Source organism: Malaclemys terrapin, chromosome 1 (genome assembly GCF_027887155.1).
Source record: "Malaclemys terrapin pileata isolate rMalTer1 chromosome 1, rMalTer1.hap1, whole genome shotgun sequence".
NCBI lineage: Eukaryota > Metazoa > Chordata > Testudines > Emydidae > Malaclemys > Malaclemys terrapin.
The window spans coordinates 211,264,545-211,285,372 of record NC_071505.1 but is presented as its reverse complement, the minus strand read 5'-3'; the positions used below and the strand labels follow the sequence as shown (position 1 = coordinate 211,285,372).

General features: G+C 46.5%; 1 protein-coding gene across 2 annotated transcripts in view; it reads left to right on the top strand.

The window, feature by feature from the left end:
- Positions 1–19,463, top strand: part of C1HXorf58 (chromosome 1 CXorf58 homolog) — a 30,438-nt gene extending 10,975 nt beyond the window's left edge. Inside the window, exons 5-8 of one of the 2 annotated variants that reach the window (XM_054005999.1) lie at positions 2,170–2,301; positions 3,379–3,608; positions 9,562–9,712; positions 18,147–19,463. In XM_054005999.1, the coding sequence (XP_053861974.1) occupies positions 2,170–2,301; positions 3,379–3,608; positions 9,562–9,712; positions 18,147–18,344 (711 nt within the window). In that variant the 3' untranslated portion in view covers positions 18,345–19,463. The remainder of the gene's footprint in view (positions 1–2,169; positions 2,302–3,378; positions 3,609–9,561; positions 9,713–18,146) is intronic. The other variant, XM_054006008.1, reaches the window with a different exon arrangement.
- The last annotated feature ends 1,365 nt before the right edge of the window (positions 19,464–20,828 follow it).

The window sequence follows — 20,828 nt, the reverse complement described above, 5'->3', positions numbered from 1 at the left end:
CTTAAACAACCACCACCCTTAGACAAAAATCAGACTTGACAAATTTCAGCCATAGAGATGAAGGTTTTAAAAAGCTGTAAACATCTGAAGAGGACCCTAACTACAGATCTTGTTACCCATTCCAGCAATAATGCTGTCAGAGGGACGAGGAGGCAAATGTAACTGTCATTGTGAAAGCTTATATGAATGAAATAAGAGTTAATTAGAGGCTGAGTAATTAACTTTTAATTTTCCATCTAAAAGGTAAATCCTAGATTAGTTACCTGGTGCATCTGGGGGAAGCAGCTGTGTCACTAAGCATGATTTTCAAATTTGTATCTGAAATTGTTTCACCAATATGCTGACCACTATTTTCTCATTGTTTATGTAACCCTTCTGCCCATCTAAGTTGGCAGCAACAAGGGCCGGGTTCTGTATCTAGGGGTTCCGCTTCAATAACACAGTGCAAAACCGGCTCGAGCCCCCACCCAGTGACCTGGGACAATTACATACCACCCCCTGGGTGCCTCTAAGAGGCAATACTTCCCCTCTCGCAAGCACGGAGTCTGAGTGTAACAGAAAATGTTTAATAACATGAGGTAAACGACATCAGCATTAAATTGGAAAAACACCACAACTAGAGTTCATAGACCAAACCATGAGCGAAGACCCACCCCAGCAAATTGGGCCGTGTCCTCTCCCGTTGGTTCTTGGAACCAGCGACCCAAGAATCACCAAAGTCCCAAAAGTCCGACAACCCCCCAAAGTCTCTGTCCCTGATCAGTGCAGCCCCAGAGTTCAAAAGGGGGGGCGTGTGTGAGCAGGGTGTTAAGGGGCACCTTACGTGATCCGAGGCCAACCGGCTGCTTCTCCGTGGGGTTCCACCCAGCCTTCACCACGAACTGCTCCACTCCACCCGCAGTCCCACTCCTGCCGTCCCACGAACTGCTCTGGCAGCTGCTCCGCTCCGCTCACCGACCTGTGAGCCGTGCCGCTCCGCGCTGCTCCGCTCCGCTCACCGACCTGTGAGCCGTGCCGCACCGCGCTGCTCCGCTCCGCTCCGCTCACCGACCTGTGAGCCGTGCCGCTCCGCGCCGCTCCACTCCGCTCCGCTCACCGACCTGTGAGCCGTGCCGCACCGCGCTGCTCCGCTCCGCTCACCGACCTGTGAGCCGCTCCGCTCCGCTCCGCTAGCTGCTCTGCCAGCCGCTTAGCATTATAGCTTCAGGCTCCCCCACTAGTTAACACCGCCTCAGTGATCTCAGCTCTTTTGTGATTTCAGCTCATAGTAGGGGAGCCCCAGTGCTAGTGCACCACTGGCCCAAAGTGAATTCAGTTCAGCAGTCTGTAACTAGACTTCTAATGGAATCAAAAGTTAGCTCTGATATTCAACAATGGAGAGAGGAGGTAGTGCAATTGGTGTTTCAACCCCTCAGAGAGGGCCCATACCATCAGGTACAAATACCTGTCCCCATCCTCTCTCAATTCACTGGGTTTTGTAACCCATGCCCCTTGACAAGCACATGCTACTTAGGTAATGGTGAATGACTCACTCAGTCCTTCTGTCATACACAGTTCCACTGGCCTTGATTCACAGAATCAGGGTAACAAAACTTTATTCTTCCTGCCCCAATAACAGAGAAACTGGGGATCCCACACCAGCCAAAGTAACCACTTTGAGTTGCTGTTGTTTCATGCCAGGCGAGTGGGTGTGCCTATGCAAACAAGATCAGCCCCTGGAGTACTTTTCCACACTCGCCATAATTCACCACCAGATGTCAGGGTAGAGCTCATCCTGACTCTGCTTACATCTACTTGCATTCCTCTGACTGTCTGTATCCATTTGTTGTCTCTTGTCTTATACTTAAATTGTAAGCTGGCTGGGACAGGCTTTTCTGTTTGTACAGCACCTAGCACAATGGCATTCTTGGTCCATGATTAGAGCTTCTAGATGTGACAATTGTATAAATAATAGTATTAATAATGCAGAGTTAGTGGACAATCCATCTCCAGTCGCTGTGAGCTTTCTGTGTACTAATTAGAATGCCTTGTTTATTTTAATTTTTTGTTGAGCACTGGGATTTCAGGAGGATTAAGACTTTTCCCTGAGTTGAAGTATGAGGAGTCTAGGAATTTTGTGTGTGTGTGTTTTTGTTTTTTTTAGCTACAACATATTTCCTGTCTTTTTAGGCAGCAGCTGATGCTTGCAAGTTGATGGGACATCGGAAATATTATGATCAAATGATATGGGATGAACTTCAGTACCAAAACCACAAAATAATAGACGAAATAGACGTTGCTACAGTGAAAGATTACATGCAAGTAAGAAACGTTTTCAAATATTTTCTTACAGGTTTTGGTAATAAAAAAAACCTTCTTTTTGGGAAAAAAGATTATGATGTGATCTAAAATATAGATAGTGAGTATGACTGCAAGACTAAAATTTAAAGATCTAATTCTCAACAGCTTACACCTTGTGCAGCCATTTATATCAGCTCAAAATGAGCGTAAAGGGTACCTCAAGCACTTCCGTGTGAATGCAGAAATCTGATTTGGTAGTGTTTTACATCCACCTTGAACCGATGTAAATGACTACAAATTACAAGGCAGTGGAGAATGAAGCCCTATGATTGTGAAGCTCCAGAGAAGTTATTGAAGTTGTATGGATTAATTTCTATAATGTGTATTGTCAGGGTTACACAAGGATGGTAGAAATCTTTAAAAGATCAGTCTGATAACAGTGATACTCTTTAAATGGAAAAAGTAAGAAGAGAATCAGTACCTTTTTTTTTAGACCAGTGTTAGTATATTGATTTTGATGGAATTATGGCTGATTTACAGTGGTATAAGTGAGAGAAGAATCATCACCAAGAAGTGCTGATGCTTGAGTAGTGCAGTGAAACCTTTTCTGGTTAATTCCTATATTTAAAAAATTAGGGCCAAATCCTGGATGACTGGCTATGCCACCCAGATTTAGGAAGGACGGTGACACAAAGATGGCTATAAACAATACTCTGATTTCAATTAATTATTTGTTACTATAGAGCAGTGAAGGAACTCAGGCTATTAATGTACATATGCATATTTTTGTGATCAGTTTAAATTTGGTGATTATATTATAATTATATGTATATTTATGTAAGAGAGGTAGATACAGATATCCAGAGAACAGATGTCATTGTATTATAGGAATTTTAAAGCAGAGTAGGTCATTTCAGGGGTTCCAACCATTTGATTTACTCTGAATGAGGTTTTCTTTAATGTGCAAGTTCATCATTAAAATGATTAATGAGGACGAGAAAATATGAATAGGGGAGACTTGGGACCCCAATAAAATGAATTAGGTTTATTGCAAGCATTTATTTTATAAATTAATATTATTATTTTGTGGCCTTATAGTATATCAGTAACCTGGATGAGACCCCAGCATACTGTGGTGGCAGGGATAACTGCTGGAGAAAATTGTCTCTGGAAAACTTTCCCAGGACAATGATAATGTATGACATAATGGATTATGCACAGTCTGGGACACTGTCAAACCGACTTAAGGAGAAACTGACATTTCTGCTCCTGAGGCCACAGAATGAAGAGCTGCGGCATGATCAACTCATGACTGTTTCTCGAGTCAGGTAAAAAAATACCCAACAATTTATCCACAATAACAAGCTTAATTTTTATTTTGAATTTCTATACTTTGTACTTTATTTTAAGGATCTCAAAATACGTATTAATTAATGTTTACAAAACACCAGTGGTAAAATTATCCCCATTTTACAGATGGGTAAACTGGCACAGAGGAGTTTAGTGACTTGCCAAAGTTCATACACTAAGTCAGTATGGAGTCAAGGATAGAACCTAGGAGATACTCCTAGTGCTTTGCGTTATCCACTAAATAATATTGTCTTAGGGATTGTCCAACAAGTCAACATTTTAATTTTTAGTAGAAAAAGATTTGCATGATCATTTACTGGCAATATAATAACAAATATGTACCACAAATCTCAACATATAGTGGAGAAAATTGGATTTTCTTTTATATTCCTATTTAAACTACTGCTACCATTTTGTAACTTCTACCATTAAACATCAATGTGTTTCTCACTAACACATACTGAGAAATAATTAGTGTCAATGCCAAGGGGCTGGCATGTCTTGATAGTCTCTTTTAAATCACAAATCTACTTGATTTTAAAAGAGGCCTTACTCCAAATCTTTTCTCTAAGTATGTTCACTGAAATGGAAAACACAACACTGAGTCATGTCATTCTTGCGTTGATTGTCAGCACATCTTTTTTTAAACTTCCTTTTCTGGTCTTTTTAAAGTCAACTGATTTTTTTCAGTTTTTTTCATTTTAATTAAAGGAATACTGTCAAAATTGGCAGGCCTCTGCCTGTCCCCTAGAAAAAGTTACATTCTCAGCTATATTACTGTATTGACAGCCATGAAGTATGAAGTCATCTGTTCCAACCAGTAGTTCACAGCATAGGTGTAGGCCAGGGGTTGGCAATCTTTCAGAAGTGGTGTGCCGAGTCTTCATTTATTCACTCTAATTTAAGGTTTCGCGTGCCAGTAATACATTTTAATGTTTTAGAAGGTCTCTTTCTATAAGTCTAGAATATATAACTAAACTATTGTTGTATGTAAAGTAAATAAGGTTTTTAAAATGTTTAAGAAGCTTCATTTAAAATTAAAATAAAATGCAGAGCTCCCCAGACTGGTGAAGGACCCGGGCAGTGTGAGTATCACTAAAAATCAGCTTGTGTGCCGCCTTTGGCATGCATGCCATAGGTTGCCTACCCCTGGTGTAGGCAGTGATCATGCAAACTTCCCTGTGATTCCCTACCAATATACCTCAAGTATTTTGAAGGGCCCATGTCTACTAGGTGAAATGGTAGTTGGATTTCTATTCCCATTCAGCTGTCATTTTTATTATTTACGTTGTGGCAGCACCCTGTATGCTTAGCTGCTTCCCCCAACACAGATGACAACAGTCTCTGCACTGCAGAGTTTATAATCTAAAATTATGAAGGCAGATGAAGGGTGAAAGAAATCCATATGTCATGGAAGCAAAGTAATCCACCTGATGACAGACACACATCTTAGTAGTGACGGTTTTATTTTGACACTTTTGTTTAGTTATGTGCATTAAATTCTTGGTCTCCCACCTCCTTATCTTTAGTCCACAGCAATCCCCAGCTTTAATTCCAGAGTTCTTATGCCACTCCCTCCCTGCAGTCAACACCTTTCCTTTGCATAATTGAATAGCTCACTTACAAGGTACATAGATTGTTGACACTGCTAGCAAGGGTGTCAATTAGTGCTACAACTGGTAATTTTCTAATGTGGTCATCTGTGCATTAATAATTAGAATGAGATCACCTAGCTCACTGAACAGCTTTCTGTTCATGGCAACTGGCAACCATGCAGTCCAACTCCTTGTGAAGGTCAAGGGTGTCTTAGACTATGTCTGTATGGTCCCACAGTTTGGAACATGGGGCTGTGAAGTACAACATCCACTAGCGCAGTGGTTCGCAACCTTTTTTTTCGTGGACCACTTGAAAATTGCTGAGGGTCTCGGCAGACCACGTAATGATCTTTCCAAATGTTGTTTGTACCGTTAGCTAACTATTGTAAAGCGTGTTGGATAAAAGCTCTATATAAAAAAAACTTTAATAATAATTAACGTTTTTTTGTTCTACAAATAAAAGCACACAACTCATTTCAGTATCAGTAGTCTTACCTTTCTAATGTGATGGCTGTGCCCTCTTTCTCCCACTGTGGCAGCCCCGGAACTGGGGCTGGGAAGGAGGGGGGTCTCCCGCACCGCGACAGCCACTGAGCTGGACTGGGAAGGAGGGGGGTCTCTCTCCCGCCACAACAGCCACAGAGGTGAGGCTGGGAAGGAGGGTCATCTCTCCCCGGAGCCCTGGAGCTGGGGAAAGTCACCTCTTTCTCTGGCTGCTGCAGCCCTGCAGGTCCCAAATTCGCCCCACCCCCCTCTTCTCACGCCACTGCCCCCTCCCACCTACTCCCTATTCCCCCCAAAGCCACCCCCTCACCTGACATGTGCATCTTCTCCAGGGTCCAGGCACCTAATTAATGAAGCCATGCCTGCATGGTTCCACTAATTAGGTGGGTGGTCCTTCATTCTCTCGTGTGCGGCCGCCCAGGCACGCACCTTAGAGGGAACTATCCGCAGAACACCTGAATGGAGCTCGTGGACCACAGTTTGAGAACCTCTGCACTAGTGTGTTGTGCTGTAACTCCCCATGTGGCTACTGGTGGTGCAAACTAAAAGATATCTAATTCATGTTAACATATTCCTCTAAGTGAATGTGAACCAGGACTAAGTGAATGCGAACTAGGTACGCATTAACACCAGGATGTATATCAGGGGAGTTACAGCACAACAGGCTATTGCATGCTGCAATCCACCCCCCCTTAGTCTGAACTGCAGAGCTGTGTAGACAAGCTCTTAGCGTTTAGTGGAATTGAATCAAGCTGCTTCTTTGGATTTGAATTTACAGCATAGCTGAGAGGCTCTGCATCCCATTAGCAGCCTCTCGAGTCATCCAGTGTGTCATGGTTATCTTTTTAATTTCATAAACATACAATTTAAAAAATCATTTTCAAAATCAAAACTATCCCTCAATAGTTTGTTTCCTAGGAAGAGGAAAATTGAATATTACTTTTAAACAAATCATAAACATAAATATGTTGATTGTGTTAGACAATCACTGATATAACAATCTACATTGGAAATGCATACACACACTTAAATAGATGATGGTGCCTGCAAGTCTATCCATTTCTGCTCTCTCATTTAGAAAAGCAATCCTTTCTTTACTATTAAGTGCTACCTTTTTTATGACTATGTAACTTTAGGCTGGATTACCATGTTCATGTTACTTTTGACTTTTTTTTCAGAAATTTTTGCTAGTGCATGTATATATACTCTGCTCTCTCAAGGATTTGAATATGTTGGCTATTATATTTTTATATAATGCTAAAAGTGTGTTGAGTGCCCTACAGACAACTAGTTTCTGCTGAAAAGAGTTTACATTCTAAAACCCAGATTATAAAAATACTGTGACTTATTCTCATGCTTAACTTTAAGCATGGGAAGAGTTACATGGAAGTTAATGGAACTACTCCCATGCTTAAAGTTAAGCATGTGTTTAAGTGTTTGCAAGTTTGGGACCTAAATAAATACATCTAGAGAATGGATGGGGAATGTCACAGCAATGATTGTTTCCATCTGTCTAACTGGTTCCATGATACTTTGTTTGTTGTTGTTATCATCAGTTAACATTTCCTTGAGAGGTGGGCTAGGGTTTATAGGCTTGTTAACTAAATTTGTTTTAAGGGGGTCACCTTGAAGGAGGAGAGGATTGAGGCATGACAGAATAGGCTAGAAAAGGAGTTTTAGTCATCAGGGGCACGTGGAAGAAGGTACAGAGATGAGAGCAGGAAAAGGAAACAAAGGGTTGTTAATCATGTGACTTGGGCAGAAACACATGAGTGAGCTAAAGGAAATGAGCAGACAGGTAGGCAATGGGGTTGCCAACTTTCTGATTGCAGAAAACTGAACATCCTTCTCCTGGCTGCTTCCTCAAGGCCCCGCCCCTACCCCACCCTTTCTCCAAGGTGCCGCCCCCGGCTCACTCCATCTCCCCTCCCTCCATCACTCACTCTCCCCACCCTTGCTCACTCGCAGGGATCGGGTTGAGGGAAGGGGTATGGGCTCTGGGCTGGGGATGCAGGCTCTGGGGTTGGGCCAGAAATGAGGGGCTCAGAGTGCAGGAGGGGGCTCCAGGCTGGGACAGGGGGTTGGAGTGTGGGGGAGTTAGGGCTCTGCCTGGGGATGCGGGCTCTGGAGTGGGGCTGAGAAGCTTGGGGTGCAGGAGGAGGCTGGGCCAATGGGTTCAGAGTACGGGAGGGGGTGCGGACTCTGGGAGTGAGTTCGGGCACAAGAGGGGAATCAGGGCTGGGGCAAGAGGTTGGGGTGCAGGAGGGCATTCAGGGTGTGGGCTCTGGGTGACGCTTACCTCAGACGGCTCCTGGAAGTGGCCAGCATGTCCCACAGGTGCGGCCAGGTGGCTCTGCACGCTGCCTCCGTCTGCAGGCACCGCCCCCATAGCTCCCATTGGCCATGGTTCCCAGCCAATGGGAGCTGTGGAGCTGGCACTGCGGGCAGGGGCAGCACGTGGAGCCTCCCTGGCCGCCACTGTACCTAGGGACTGCAGGGCCGCTTCCAGGAGCCGTGCAGAGCTAAGGCAGGCAGGAAGTCTGCCTTATCCCTGCTGCGCCACTGACCAGATTTTTAGCAGCCCAGTCAGCAAGGCTGACCAGAGCCCCCAGGGCATTCTGGTTGAAAACCAGTCTCCTGGCAACCCTAGTAGGTAAAAGCTAAATTATGGAGAAACAGTAGAGCTATACTTCCATTTGTATCACAACCCTGATTTTTAAATAAAGTTTCTCTCCTAATTTTAACAAAACTGAACTAACATGGCCTGAATACATTTGTGTGCTTCTCGGGTTTTTTAAGGAAAGTTTGGTGGTAGACAAAGTGTTGGAGATCTAGGAGAGCTTGAAAAACTAGAGGTATTTATCTTTTTGCAAAATGGTGTGGTTTTTTGTTTTGTTTTGTTTTGGTACCTTAACTCCAAGAAAGGTAAGCTAGTTCTAGAAACTCAAGTTTGAAGTATTTGGGTATGTCTACACTACAGAGAAAAAACCCTGGTACTGAATCTCAGAGCCTGGGTCAGTTGACTCAGGCATGCAGAGCTTTTGCTGTGGGGTTAAAAATAGCTGTTTAGATATTCCTGCTCAAGCTGGAATCTGAGCTCTGAGACCTTCTCCCCTCTCAGGGTTTCAGATCCTCGGTTCTAGCCCAAGTGGGATTGTCTACACTGCTATTTTTAGCCCCACAGCCTGAGTCCTGCAAGCCCAAGTCAATTGACCTGGCCTCTGACACTCAGCGCTGTGGGTTTTTCTTTGCAGTGTAACATACTGCTTCAGTGAGCCCTGAGGCTTCTGACTGTTTTTTTTTTTTTGGAAAGACTATTTAGTTAGGCACAGTCTGCAAAATTGTAACCTCTGTGAGGTCTGGAACATAGCCACAAGAGAGGAACCTTAGAGGCCGGGAGAGGGGATAGTGAGGAAGATCTGTGTGTCAGAAACAACATAATTGCCAGATTGCCTGATGCACCCATTATACCATCTTTGAGGTCTGATGTGTGCACTCCAATCTCATGCAAGCTACCTGGGGACACTAATACCTCTGGGCTCTGCTATGCGGAAGGATTATGGGATGTACTAAGAGAAGTGGGGCTCCTGATATAAAGAAAGGATTCTGAGGATTTAGAACTAAAATAGAATTTTCTATTTTTTAAACATATTATAACCATTTTTTCCTGAAATAATGGATATGGCTTCATAACTTGCATTCATGTATGTGGTCTAGGAGGTTTTGCTTTTTTTAAATCTTTCATTGGTTTAAGCATTCAGCATTGCAGATCTGACATAAATTTCAAGATGTTTCATATTTAGGTTCTTTACATAATGCTCACATTTTCTAGGTCTCCTACACCTTGTCCTTCAACAGCCACCTCTTCACACAGGTCTTATCAACCCTCTTCACTGCCTAGACCCTCAGTGCGTCGCTCTCGCCAAGCTCGACAGAAAGTAGCAAAAATGAAAAGAGTTCATGCACTTGAAAAAGAAAGAGAGGTAAATCAATCATTAACGATACAAAATAGAAAATGCACTGAATGTTTTTTCAGGCGAATACTCTACCAAGTCTGTATTGGAAATACTCATTGGCCTGCAATTATAGGCAGGTACCCAAGCAGCATGGGGGAGAAAGCCCTCTAATTCAAATGCAGCCTGGACAAAAAACAGACCTAAGGCATTGCAGGGACTAAAGGCTGGGAGCTGCAGGGAGGTGAGGCAGGCAGAAGAAAATCTGATCAGGAGCGGGAGGTGGGACTGATAGGGCAAAGAGACTGAGAAATAATGGCGTAGGAGAAAGTAGAGAGAGATGTGACAAGCAGCCAGGATGCAGGGTGAGATCTGGGCCTGGCTGGATAAAGATACTGAACCAAGGAGCTGGGGGAGGAGAGGACACATTAGATGAGAAGGGCAGGAAGGGAGACTGGAACTGGGAGCCAGTAGAGAGACAATGTGGGCAGGCAACTGGAGGCTGGGGAGACGGAGAGAGACAAGTCAAGGAGGAGGGAGAAACTGAGACTGGCTAGGCAAGGAGCCGCTGGCAAGAAGCCTGGAGGGGCGAGACTAGGACTAGCAGTAGAAGTCTGAGGATGGAGGCTGGGAAGATTAGGTTAAGAGAATAGGACTGGGATGAGGAGCTATGGTGGGGTAGAGAAAGAACTGGGAGAGTGACTGGTTGGAGGGATGGGGCGGGATGGGTCAAGCTGGTGAGAGGAATGGACAGAAGAGTCTATACCCGTAGAGCACACTTACCTCCAGAATCTGGACTGGAACCCAAGATTCCTGAGCCGCAGCATTCCTCTGCTGTCAGCAAATATCTATGAAATTGTCCAATTCCAACACCCTCTAGTGCTGGTCCTAATAGAGGATAAAAAAACCTACTATTGCTATCAGTTATTCAGCTCAAATGGCAGAGGTCTTTGCTATGGATCTAAGGTTTCAACCCTGCAGCTGTCAGTATAATGTCACCTAATGGAATTGCTGATTTTTTCTGTTTGTTTTTTTAGACATCTAGGAAATTATACACACAAGAGCTATGCTGAAATATTATGTCCAGCACACAAAAGTTAGGAAATGTCAGAATTAAAGTTGCCTGTGAAACCTTAATACACCCCTGTGTGTGTATGCAGTGTGATATAGTATTGAGTTACATGATCACACATTTTTTCCACAGGATCCAAGCCTCATTCCTTGCATACGATGGACAGTAGTATCTTTAACTCAGTGGTTAGAATGGTCACCTGCAGTGTGGAAGATGTGGGTTCATATCTCTGCTCCACATAAAGCAGAAGAGATATTGGAGCCTGGGTCTCCTAATCCTGGGTGAATGCTCTAACCACAAATCTACAGCTTAGAACATTTTGTGACTCTAGCCCTTCATTTCCTTTTGCTCTTATGAAAAAGGTTAAAAATACCCAAAGGGTTTCACTTTGAAGCAAACAAAAAAAAACCCAACATTTCATTCAACCCAATTTTTTTCCCCAACTAGTTGGAGTCATGAAATTAAAAAAAAAAAAAAAATTCCGTTCAACCCAAACTAATAATTTATTTCCGACTGCAAAAAAAATAAATCTGTTATTCACCCAGCTCTAATCAAAAGTCTTTCCAGCTCTTCATCATCCTTGCTTATAGCCTTCCCTCCTGACTCACAGTCCTTTGCAGACCTCCTAGCTTGGACTTCTCACCCAGTAGGCTCCTCAGTTAAGTAACAGTGACAAATAATAACAGTGAGAAATAGCAAATCTATTAAACAACAAGGAGGCCGGTGGCACCTTAAAGACTAACAGAAGGTGCCACCGGACTCCTTGTTGTTTTTGTGGATACAGACTAACACGGCTATCCCCTGATATAAATCTCTAAGGTAATGGATAGCAACAACTGAACAGACATACTAATATTTCCTTTATTTCTTAAAAAAGACGGTTACTCACCGTTGTAACTGTTGTTCTTCGAGATGTGTTGCTCATATCCATTCCATTAGGTGTGCGCGCGCCGCGTGCACGATCGTCGGAGAATTTTCTACCCTAGCAACACCGGCGGGTCGGCTGTGGAGCCCCCTAGAGTGGCGCCTTCATGGCGCTGAATATATACCCCAGCCGACCCGGCGCCCCCTCAGTTCCTTCTTGCCGGCTACTCCGACAGTGGGGAAGGGGGGCGGGTTTGGAATGGATATGAGCAACACATCTCGAAGAACAACAGTTACAACGGTGAGTAACCGTCTTTTCTTCTTCGAGTGCTTGCTCATATCCATTCCATTAGGTGACTCCCAAGCCCAACTTAGGTGGTGGGGTCGGAGTGAGACATTGCTGTGTGCAAAACCGCTGATCCGAATGCAGCATCGTCCCTGGACTGCTGCACTAGTGCATAGTGAGCTGTAAACGTGTGGACTGATGACCAAACCGCCGCTCTACAAATATCCTGGATCGGAACTTGTGCCAGGAAAGCAGTCGAGGAAGCTTGGGCCCTCGTGGAGTGAGCGGTGAGGTGCGGTGCTGAGACACCTGCCAGGTCATAGCAAGTCCGGATGCAAGACGTAATCCAGGAGGATAGGCGTTGTGAGGAGACCGGTGAGCCTTTCATTCGGTCGGCCACTGCAACGAAGAGTTGCGTCGTCTTCCTAAAGTGCCTTGTGCGGTCAATATAGAAAGCCAGGGCCCTGCGTACTTCCAGAGAATGCAAACGTTGATCCTGGCGAGTAGCATGTGGTTTAGGATGAAAGACCGGGAGAAATATATCCTGGTTGATATGAAATGGAGAAACCACCTTAGGGAGAAAGGCAGGATGTGGACGAAGCTGCACTTTATCCTTATGGAAAACTGTATAAGGGGGCTCGGATGTAAGCGCCCTGAGTTCAGAAACGCGCCTTGCTGAGGTGATGGCTACGAGGAAGGCTGTCTTCCAGGATAGGTACAAAAGTGAACAGGTGGCCAGTGGCTCAAATGGAGGACCTGTGAGCTTGGAGAGAACCAGGTTAAGGTCCCACGTCGGGACGGGCTGACGTTGTTGTGGGTACATCCGGTCTAAGCCCTTGAGGAATCTAACGAACATCAGGTTAGAGAATACCGAGGACGCGAGTTCCCCTGGGTGAAAGGCTGATATAGCGGCCAGGTGAACTCTAATTGAAGATATCGCCAACCCCTGCTGTTTTAGGGAGAGAAGATATTCCAATATGAGAGGAATAGGTGCCTGTAACGGGGACGTGGCTCGTTGTTCGCACCAACAGGAGAACCGCTTCCACTTGGCCAAATACGTGGCTCGTGTTGAGGGCTTCCTACTGCTCAACAGAATCTGTTGGACCGATAGTGAGCATTGTTGTTCTGTCTGGGAGAACCATGGAGCAGCCACGCCGTGAGGTGAAGAGAATGCAGGTCGGGGTGACGCAGTCGGCCATGGTCCTGAGAGATGAGATCCGGACATAATGGAAGCGGGATCGGTGTCCAAATCGAGAGTTCCAACAGTGTGGTGTACCAATGTTGTCTCGGCCACGCTGGAGCGATCAGAATTACCTGGTCTGCGCAATTTGAGCAGTACCTTGTGGACCAGAGGAAACGGAGGGAAGGCATAAAACAGGTGGTCTTTCCAGGGAAGGAGAAACGCATCCGAGAGGGAGCCCGGAGCTCGACCTTGTAGGGAGCAGAACACGTGGCACTTCCTGTTGTCTCGAGATGCAAACAGGTCTATCTGGGGAAACCCCCACTTCTGGAAGATGGAATGTATGATGTCCGGACGGATGGACCACTCGTGCGTCTGAAAAGACCTGCTGAGTCGGTCCGCTAAAGTATTCTGGACTCCAGGGAGGAACGATGCCGTAAGATGGATTGAGTGGGCGATGCAGAAGTCCCACAGGTGAATGGCCTCTTGGCATAGAATTGACGAACGTGCTCCTCCTTGCTTGTTGATGTAAAACATGGCCGTGGTGTTGTCGATGAGAACTAACACACAACGGCCACGTAGGAGATTGAGAAATGCCTGGCACGCCAGGCGCACCGCCATCAGTTCCCGAACATTGATGTGCAGGGCTAACTGAGATGCAGTCCACAGGCCCTGAGTATGGTGTTCGTTGAGGTGGGCGCCCCAACCCAGAGATGAAGCGTCTGTAACCAGTTGCAGAGAGGGTTGTGGTGCGTGAAATGGCATCCCCTCGCAAACCACATTGTGATCTAGCCACCAGGTGAGGGAGGTCAGGATCGAGTTCGGGATCGTGACCACCATGTTCAGGCTGTCCCGATGTGGGCGGTATATCGATGACACCCAGGTCTGGAGTGGGCGAAGCCGAAGTCTGGCATGCCTGGTTACGTACGTGCAGGAAGCCATGTGACCCAGTAGGGTGAGGCACGACCTCACCGTGGTAGTTGGGAAGGCCCTGAGCCCTTGAATGAGGCTCGTGATGGTACAAAAGCGGTTGTCTGGCAGGATGGCTTGTGCACGTCTGGAGTCTAGGACTGCGCCGATGAATTCTATTCTCTGGGTAGGTTCTAGAGTGGATTTGTCCTTGTTGAGAAGGATGCCCAACTTGTTGAATGTGTGCACTATTATGTGGACATGATCTCGAACTTGCTCTTTGGTGCGACCACATACCAGCCAGTCGTCTAGGTACGGGAACACCTGTATCCCTTGTCGACGAAGGTACGCTGCCACGACAGCCATACATTTCGTGAACACTCTTGGGGCCGAGGATAGGCCGAAGGGAAGGACTGCAAATTGATAGTGCACTCTGCTTACCACGAATCGCAGGAAGCGTCTGTGAGGCGGGTAAATTGCGATATGAAAGTAAGCGTCTTTCATGTCGAGGGCGGCGAACCAGTCTCCAGGATCGAGGGAAGGGATAATGGCCCCCAAAGAGACCATGCGGAACTTCAACTTTACTACGAATTTGTTGAGTCCGCGCAAATCCAAGATGGGCCGCAGACCTCCTTTGGACTTGGGGATCAGGAAGTAACGGGAATAAAATCCCCTGCCCCTTAACTCTATCGGAACCTCCTCTATGGCCTCCATGGCAAGGAGCGTAGAAACCTCCTGTATAAGAAGTTGCTCGTGAGAAGGGTCCCTGAAGAGGGACGGGGAAGGGGGGTGGGAGGGGGGGATAGAAGAAAACTGGATAGCGTATCCCCTCTCCACCGTGCGGAGGACCCAACGGTCCGAAGTTATAAGGGACCAAGCACGGTGGAAGTGGGAGAGGCGATCCCAAAAGGAGGGGGCTGGATCCTGGGGGATGACTGGGGCGCCGTCCTCGACCGCACCTTCAAAAGTTCTGTCTAGGACCTGAAGGTGGTCTTGGTGGCCCCTGGTTCTGACCGGGTTGAGGGCCAGCCCATCTTCTCCTACCACCTCGCCCTCGCCTTCTGGCAGGGTCCTGTCTCTGACGAGGTGGAGGGGGGTAAAAACGTTGAGGCTGGGGCCTAAATGGTCTGCGCTGGGGACCCGCAACATGCATCCCCAGGGAGCGCATGATTGTCCTGGAGTCCTTGAGGCTCTGCAATCGAGAGTCCGTCTTCTCCGAGAACAACCCCTGTCCTTCAAAGGGCAAATCCTGTAGGGTTTGCTGTAATTCAGGGGGCAAACCCGAAACTTGGAGCCAGGAGGTCCTTCGCATAGCGATACCTGCGGCCAGGGTTCTCGCGGCCGAGTCCGCTATGTCCAGGGAGGCCTGTAAGGAGGTCCGAGCCACCTTCTTACCCTCCTCAACCAAGGCCCCAAACTCTTCCCTGGACTCTTGGGGAACCAATTCCTTGAACTTCCCCATAGAGTTCCAGGAATTAAAGTTGTAGCGGCTCAGGAGCGCCTGCTGGTTAGCCGCTCTAAGTTGCAGCCCTCCAGCTGAATAAACTTTACGGCCAAACAAATCGAGTCGCTTAGCCTCCTTTGATTTGGGCGCTGCAGCTTGTTGACCGTGGCGCTCCCTTGCATTCACTGATGACACCACCAGTGAACACGGCTGGGGATGGGTATACAAGTACTCGTAGTCTTTGGAAGGGACAAAGTACTTTCTTTCCACCCCTCTCGCTGTAGGTGGGATAGAGGCAGGGGTTTGCCATATCGTAGTTGCGTTCGCCTGGATCGTGCGGATCAGGGGCAACGCCACTCTTGATGGGACATCCGCCGCGAGGATATTTACAATGGGGTCCTGCACCTCCACTATCTCCTCCGTCTGTAGGTCCATGTTACGGGCCATCCTACGTAACAGGTCCTGATGAGCCCGAAGATCTATTGGGGGTGGACCTGTGCACGACGTGCCCGCCACTGCCTCATCCGGAGAGGAAGAGGAAGATGCCTCTGGTGGTAAGGGATCCAGGGGAGGATCCTGGTCTCCCTGTTCCTGGGTCGGAGCATCACCTGCCCTTGGGTCCGGGACGTCAGGTGGTGCAGATACAGAGGCCTCCATGCCCCCTGAAGGAGGGCGAGAGATGGTGGACTCTGGGGCCCTTGTATCAGAGTGACCCGAGCGAGAGGTTGTTGGAGCCCCTTGCGCCTGGTGGTATGCCCACGGGGTCCAGAACGACCAGTGAGATGGGCCATGGTCAGGGTCCTCTGCTCCCTCTTGCCAATGGCCTAAATCTTGCTCCCCGGTTTGCCCCTGAGGGGGGTATGCCGATCTTGACAAGTCCTCAGAGGAGCGAGACACCGATCTCGATGGCCATGGCGGTGCCGACTGCGCCGAGACGAATCCCGTGGGATACGGTGCCGTACGGTGCCGGTCTAGAGATGTTCTATCTCTACGCGGTGCCGGCGATCGGTGCCGAGATCGCGATCGGTGCCGATGACCTCGCCGGTGCCGGGAGTCGGACCTGGATCGAGACGATGACCTGGAGTAGGCCCGGTGCCGGGAGCGGCCTCTCGACGTCGAACGTCGATCGTACCGGTGCCGAGAACTACGTCTCGACGTTGATCGGTGCCGACGATCATAACGGTGCCGAGATGTAGAGCGGTGCCGCGATGATCTTGGCCGCGAGTACGACCGGTGCCGAGGTGATATCCGGCGCCGGGACTGCGAGCGGCGTGGGGACCTGCTTCGGGACCTGGACCGGTGCCGTGGTTCCAGCCCTTGCGATGGAGGGCGCATCAAGGCAGGTTTTCCTCTAGATTGGACCGGGCGAGTCAACGGTGCCGACGGTGCCGGTGGTTGGGGCGGTGCCGGCTCCGTGAGGGCGATCAAGTCTCTCGCCGTCGCGAAGGTCTCCGGTGTCGACGGGAGGCACTGTATCACCGCCGGTCTCGGTGGTGATTCTGTCTGCACCGGACTCAACGGCCTCGGAGCCGGAGTCGACGGTGCTGGAGGCACCTGTTTTCGGTGCTCCACAGGTGGACGCGGCTCTACCCCCGGCACCGGGGGAGCCGGCGTCTTCGGCACTGAGGTCCCCGCCTTATGGGATTTTTTATGTCCCGGGGATAATGAACGGCGCCGAGGCACTTGCTGTGAGTGCGGTGCCGATGAGGTCCGGTGCCGTGGAGGCTTGTCCGACGTGGTCGGCATGGTCGGTGCCGCCGGGGCACTGCGCACCGAGGTGCTAGGTGCCGGGGCCTGACGCGCCGATGGAGCGTCCGGGCTAAGTGCCGCCTCCATAAGGAGTTGCCGGAGTCGAAAGTCCCGCTCCTTCTTGGTCCTCGGTTTGAAGGCCTTACAGATCTTGCACTTATCTGTTTGATGGGACTCTCCCAGGCACTTCAGACACGAGTCGTGCGGATCGCTTGTTGGCATAGGCTTAGCGCAGGAGGCGCACTGTTTGAAGCCGGGAGCCTTGGGCATGAGCCCGGCCACGCGGCCGGGGAAAAAGGGGGAGACAACCCCCTGAATCCCCTTTAACTATATAACAACTATAAACAAGTGAATAACCAACTATATAACTATAAACAACTAGAACTATAACTATAACTGTGAATAACTGGATAAGCTAGGGAGAGTGGAGAACAGCTACGCCGCGCTCCACAGTTCCAACGACCGTCAGGGGCGGTAAGAAGGAACTGAGGGGGCGCCGGGTCGGCTGGGGTATATATTCAGCGCCATGAAGGCGCCACTCTAGGGGGCTCCACAGCCGACCCGCCGGTGTTGCTAGGGTAGAAAATTCTCCGACGATCGTGCACGCGGCGCGCGCACACCTAATGGAATGGATATGAGCAAGCACTCGAAGAAGAACTGTTAAATACACTTAAATATTTCTTTCAACAGTGGTGTTCAAAACCTTTTAAACGTATCTGTCCTAACATTCATACTCTGAATTAGTAACTGCAACACAATCCTGTCACAGAATTAGCTCCTCTAGATTTGAAAAATGCATGTCTTGGCTTTGCTTTGGCATTCATGTAACAGTGAGAAATAGAAAATCTCTAATGTTGAGTTCTGTTTGGTGTATCTGAATTTACTACAAAGCTATATAATGTGATCTGTAGTAGACAATTCTTCCTGCTTTGATGTAATAGTGTGTATAATGTTGTTCAGGAACAGAAATTGGATGTTACAAATAGAAGCCACTTCACTGAACATCAAGAAACTATGACTGCACCAATTGAAGACCTTGAGGAGCATTCTGTCTTTTCAGATGAAGAGTGGGAGCATGAGGCAGCTAAATTGTATGCCTGGTCTCAGGCGTTATCTCTTGAAGACACTGGAGAATCTTCGCTCACACCTAATTTCTGAATTTTAATAATGGTTATTTCACATTAGCAGTAGTGGTAAACAGAAAACATTTTCAAATCTTTTCTACCCTGCTGTAAATATGTTGCAAATTTTAATCATAGAGAACATGGATTAAATACATATAATTGCTTTCACCTTGACTGTAACAGATTTAGAATTTGAGCTACGGATGGGTTATCTATGAACACTGTATATTTTGTGTACAATGCAGGATTACAGTAATTGTTTTGCTGTGCCATTGTTTATTTCATTTTCATTATGGAGTAGTACTAGCTACTTAATGGTGAAGATTGCATCCCTCAATTTCCAGCCTCTGCTCACTACTTCCCAAAACGAAACCAGTCTGCCTGAAAATTCACGTGCAGCATTTCATTCCATGGTAGAATTTTTCTGGGAAGGTTGAAATGAAATCCTAACAGCAATTTTAAAGTTATAGGGCCAGATACAGGGCCATATTAAGATTATTTTATACAGCTCTGGGAACAAAGCAACTTAAAACCATCTTAATCAATTATATGAAGATTCTACCAGCAAAGGACAATCCCCAGATGATGTGGAGCCAGCAAGCTAGCTTTGTGTCACAGTTTGCTGGTACTCTCAATGGACATGTCCATGCCCTTTTTCTCGATGAAGAAAGTGCGAAAATATATAGAACCAATACAACTTTACCCTAAAATTTTATTCCGTTTGAAACTTGGACACTTTTTAATTAAACAAAAAATAAATAAAATCAACAGGCTATTTCCATTGCAGAACAAGACTGGGCAAAACTACAGTTAGGTGAGTGATGTAAATTTAATGACTTTTTTTGGTAAGGTGTAGAATTCCTGTAAAGAAAGAAGGGGTTGTTTATTTTGATTTTTGATTGCTACCTGAACTGCACTAAAACGTACTTCCTGAAGGTTTTTTGATGGCAAATTTAGTTTACTTAACTGTACCTAGAGCTCAGTCTTGTCCCTGTTGGCTTCAGTGGGTATAGTAGTGAGCCAATTAAGCCCAATCCAACTCCACTAGGAATCAACGGAGAAATTCACACTCAGTTCACTGGGAGTTGGATCTAGTTCCATGCGGTTTAAGAACATAAGGATTTGTTCAATTAAAAGCTGAAGTTCAATTTCACCAACACCTGTTTTCTCCTCTTGAGTACTGTTTTACAGTGTTTAGGTAACCTGTCACGAAAAACAGCAAGGACAAAAATTATGGATACTTGGATAGTGAGAAGCATGCCTCTCATACTTCACAACTGGCACCAAATGAACACTAAGCATCCAAGCAATTGTTTTTATATTCTAGAATATAGTGTTGTATTTTGATATTTCATGGATGCAAGGCCTAAGGTTATTTTGAATTAACACTAAACATAGTTTGACTACCTAAACTGAAGTCTCTAATCTGGGGACTAGCTGAAGCATATGATGGTGATACTACTATTGTTCAGCTACAAATCCTTTACAACTCCTAAACCAGCTCTTCAGTTTTGCCTACATTGTTCAGTACCACCAGACCCTCGCTAGAACGCACTTCTATATAGCACGAATTCACATATAATGCGGTCGCGGCCATGGAACCCAAATGTAATTACTTTAATTGCAATTCATTTTAATGCGGTCCCCGCGTTAACGCAGTACCACTCATGGATCCCAAATCCTGCGTTCTAGCGAGGGTCCGGTATATTTAGGTTGATTGGAAAATTATTCTGATTAAGACATTGCTTTGCTGTTTGTAACTAGACTTAGTCCTACACAGAACTTCTTTCATTAAACAGTAATACTGCAGACTAATTTGTATGGCTCCCACTGGAATGTGCCACAGGGACCATAGACTCCAATGTAAATTTGTCCCAATTTTAAATTCCAAAGGAGACTAATTGTCTCTTGCTCTGAGATACATAGTAGAGGAGAAGATGGCAATATAGTCTTTTCTCTTTGCACATTTATGTTGGATAATTTTCCATGGCTTGCTCAGACTCAGAAAATCAGTGGTTTTTAAAAATATGTTAACTAACATGTTTTATTCCAGTATAAAAGAGTGGCTTTTTGCAGGTTAGCTTGCCACTTTGGAAGCGGTTTAAGCTAAACTGAAAAAAAAAACATTCTTATTCCAGAATAAGAATGTCCAGTGGTGGAGTTATTCCAGTATAACGATAGTACTTTAGTTATTGTACTGCTATAACTAAAAAAATCTCCCCTAGATAAACCTTAACAAAGGTACTTACATCTAATCAGCTTTGAAACTCTCAACTTTGATTTTGGAAATTAAAAACTGTTTCTAGAAGTATTAAGTGAAATGCTGCAACGACTGTCACTGTGACTTAGACTGTGATAGCAGCATATTTCACAAGTGAGGCAGTGTTAGGCCCCCCAGAAAATCAAAATACTGCAGAGGAAATACCAATGATGCAACTATCTGAAGCTTTTCCTTCCATCACTAATGAGCCAGTACATCAGCACACTGCTAGGGGAATTGTGGGCAGGCTGCCCCGCT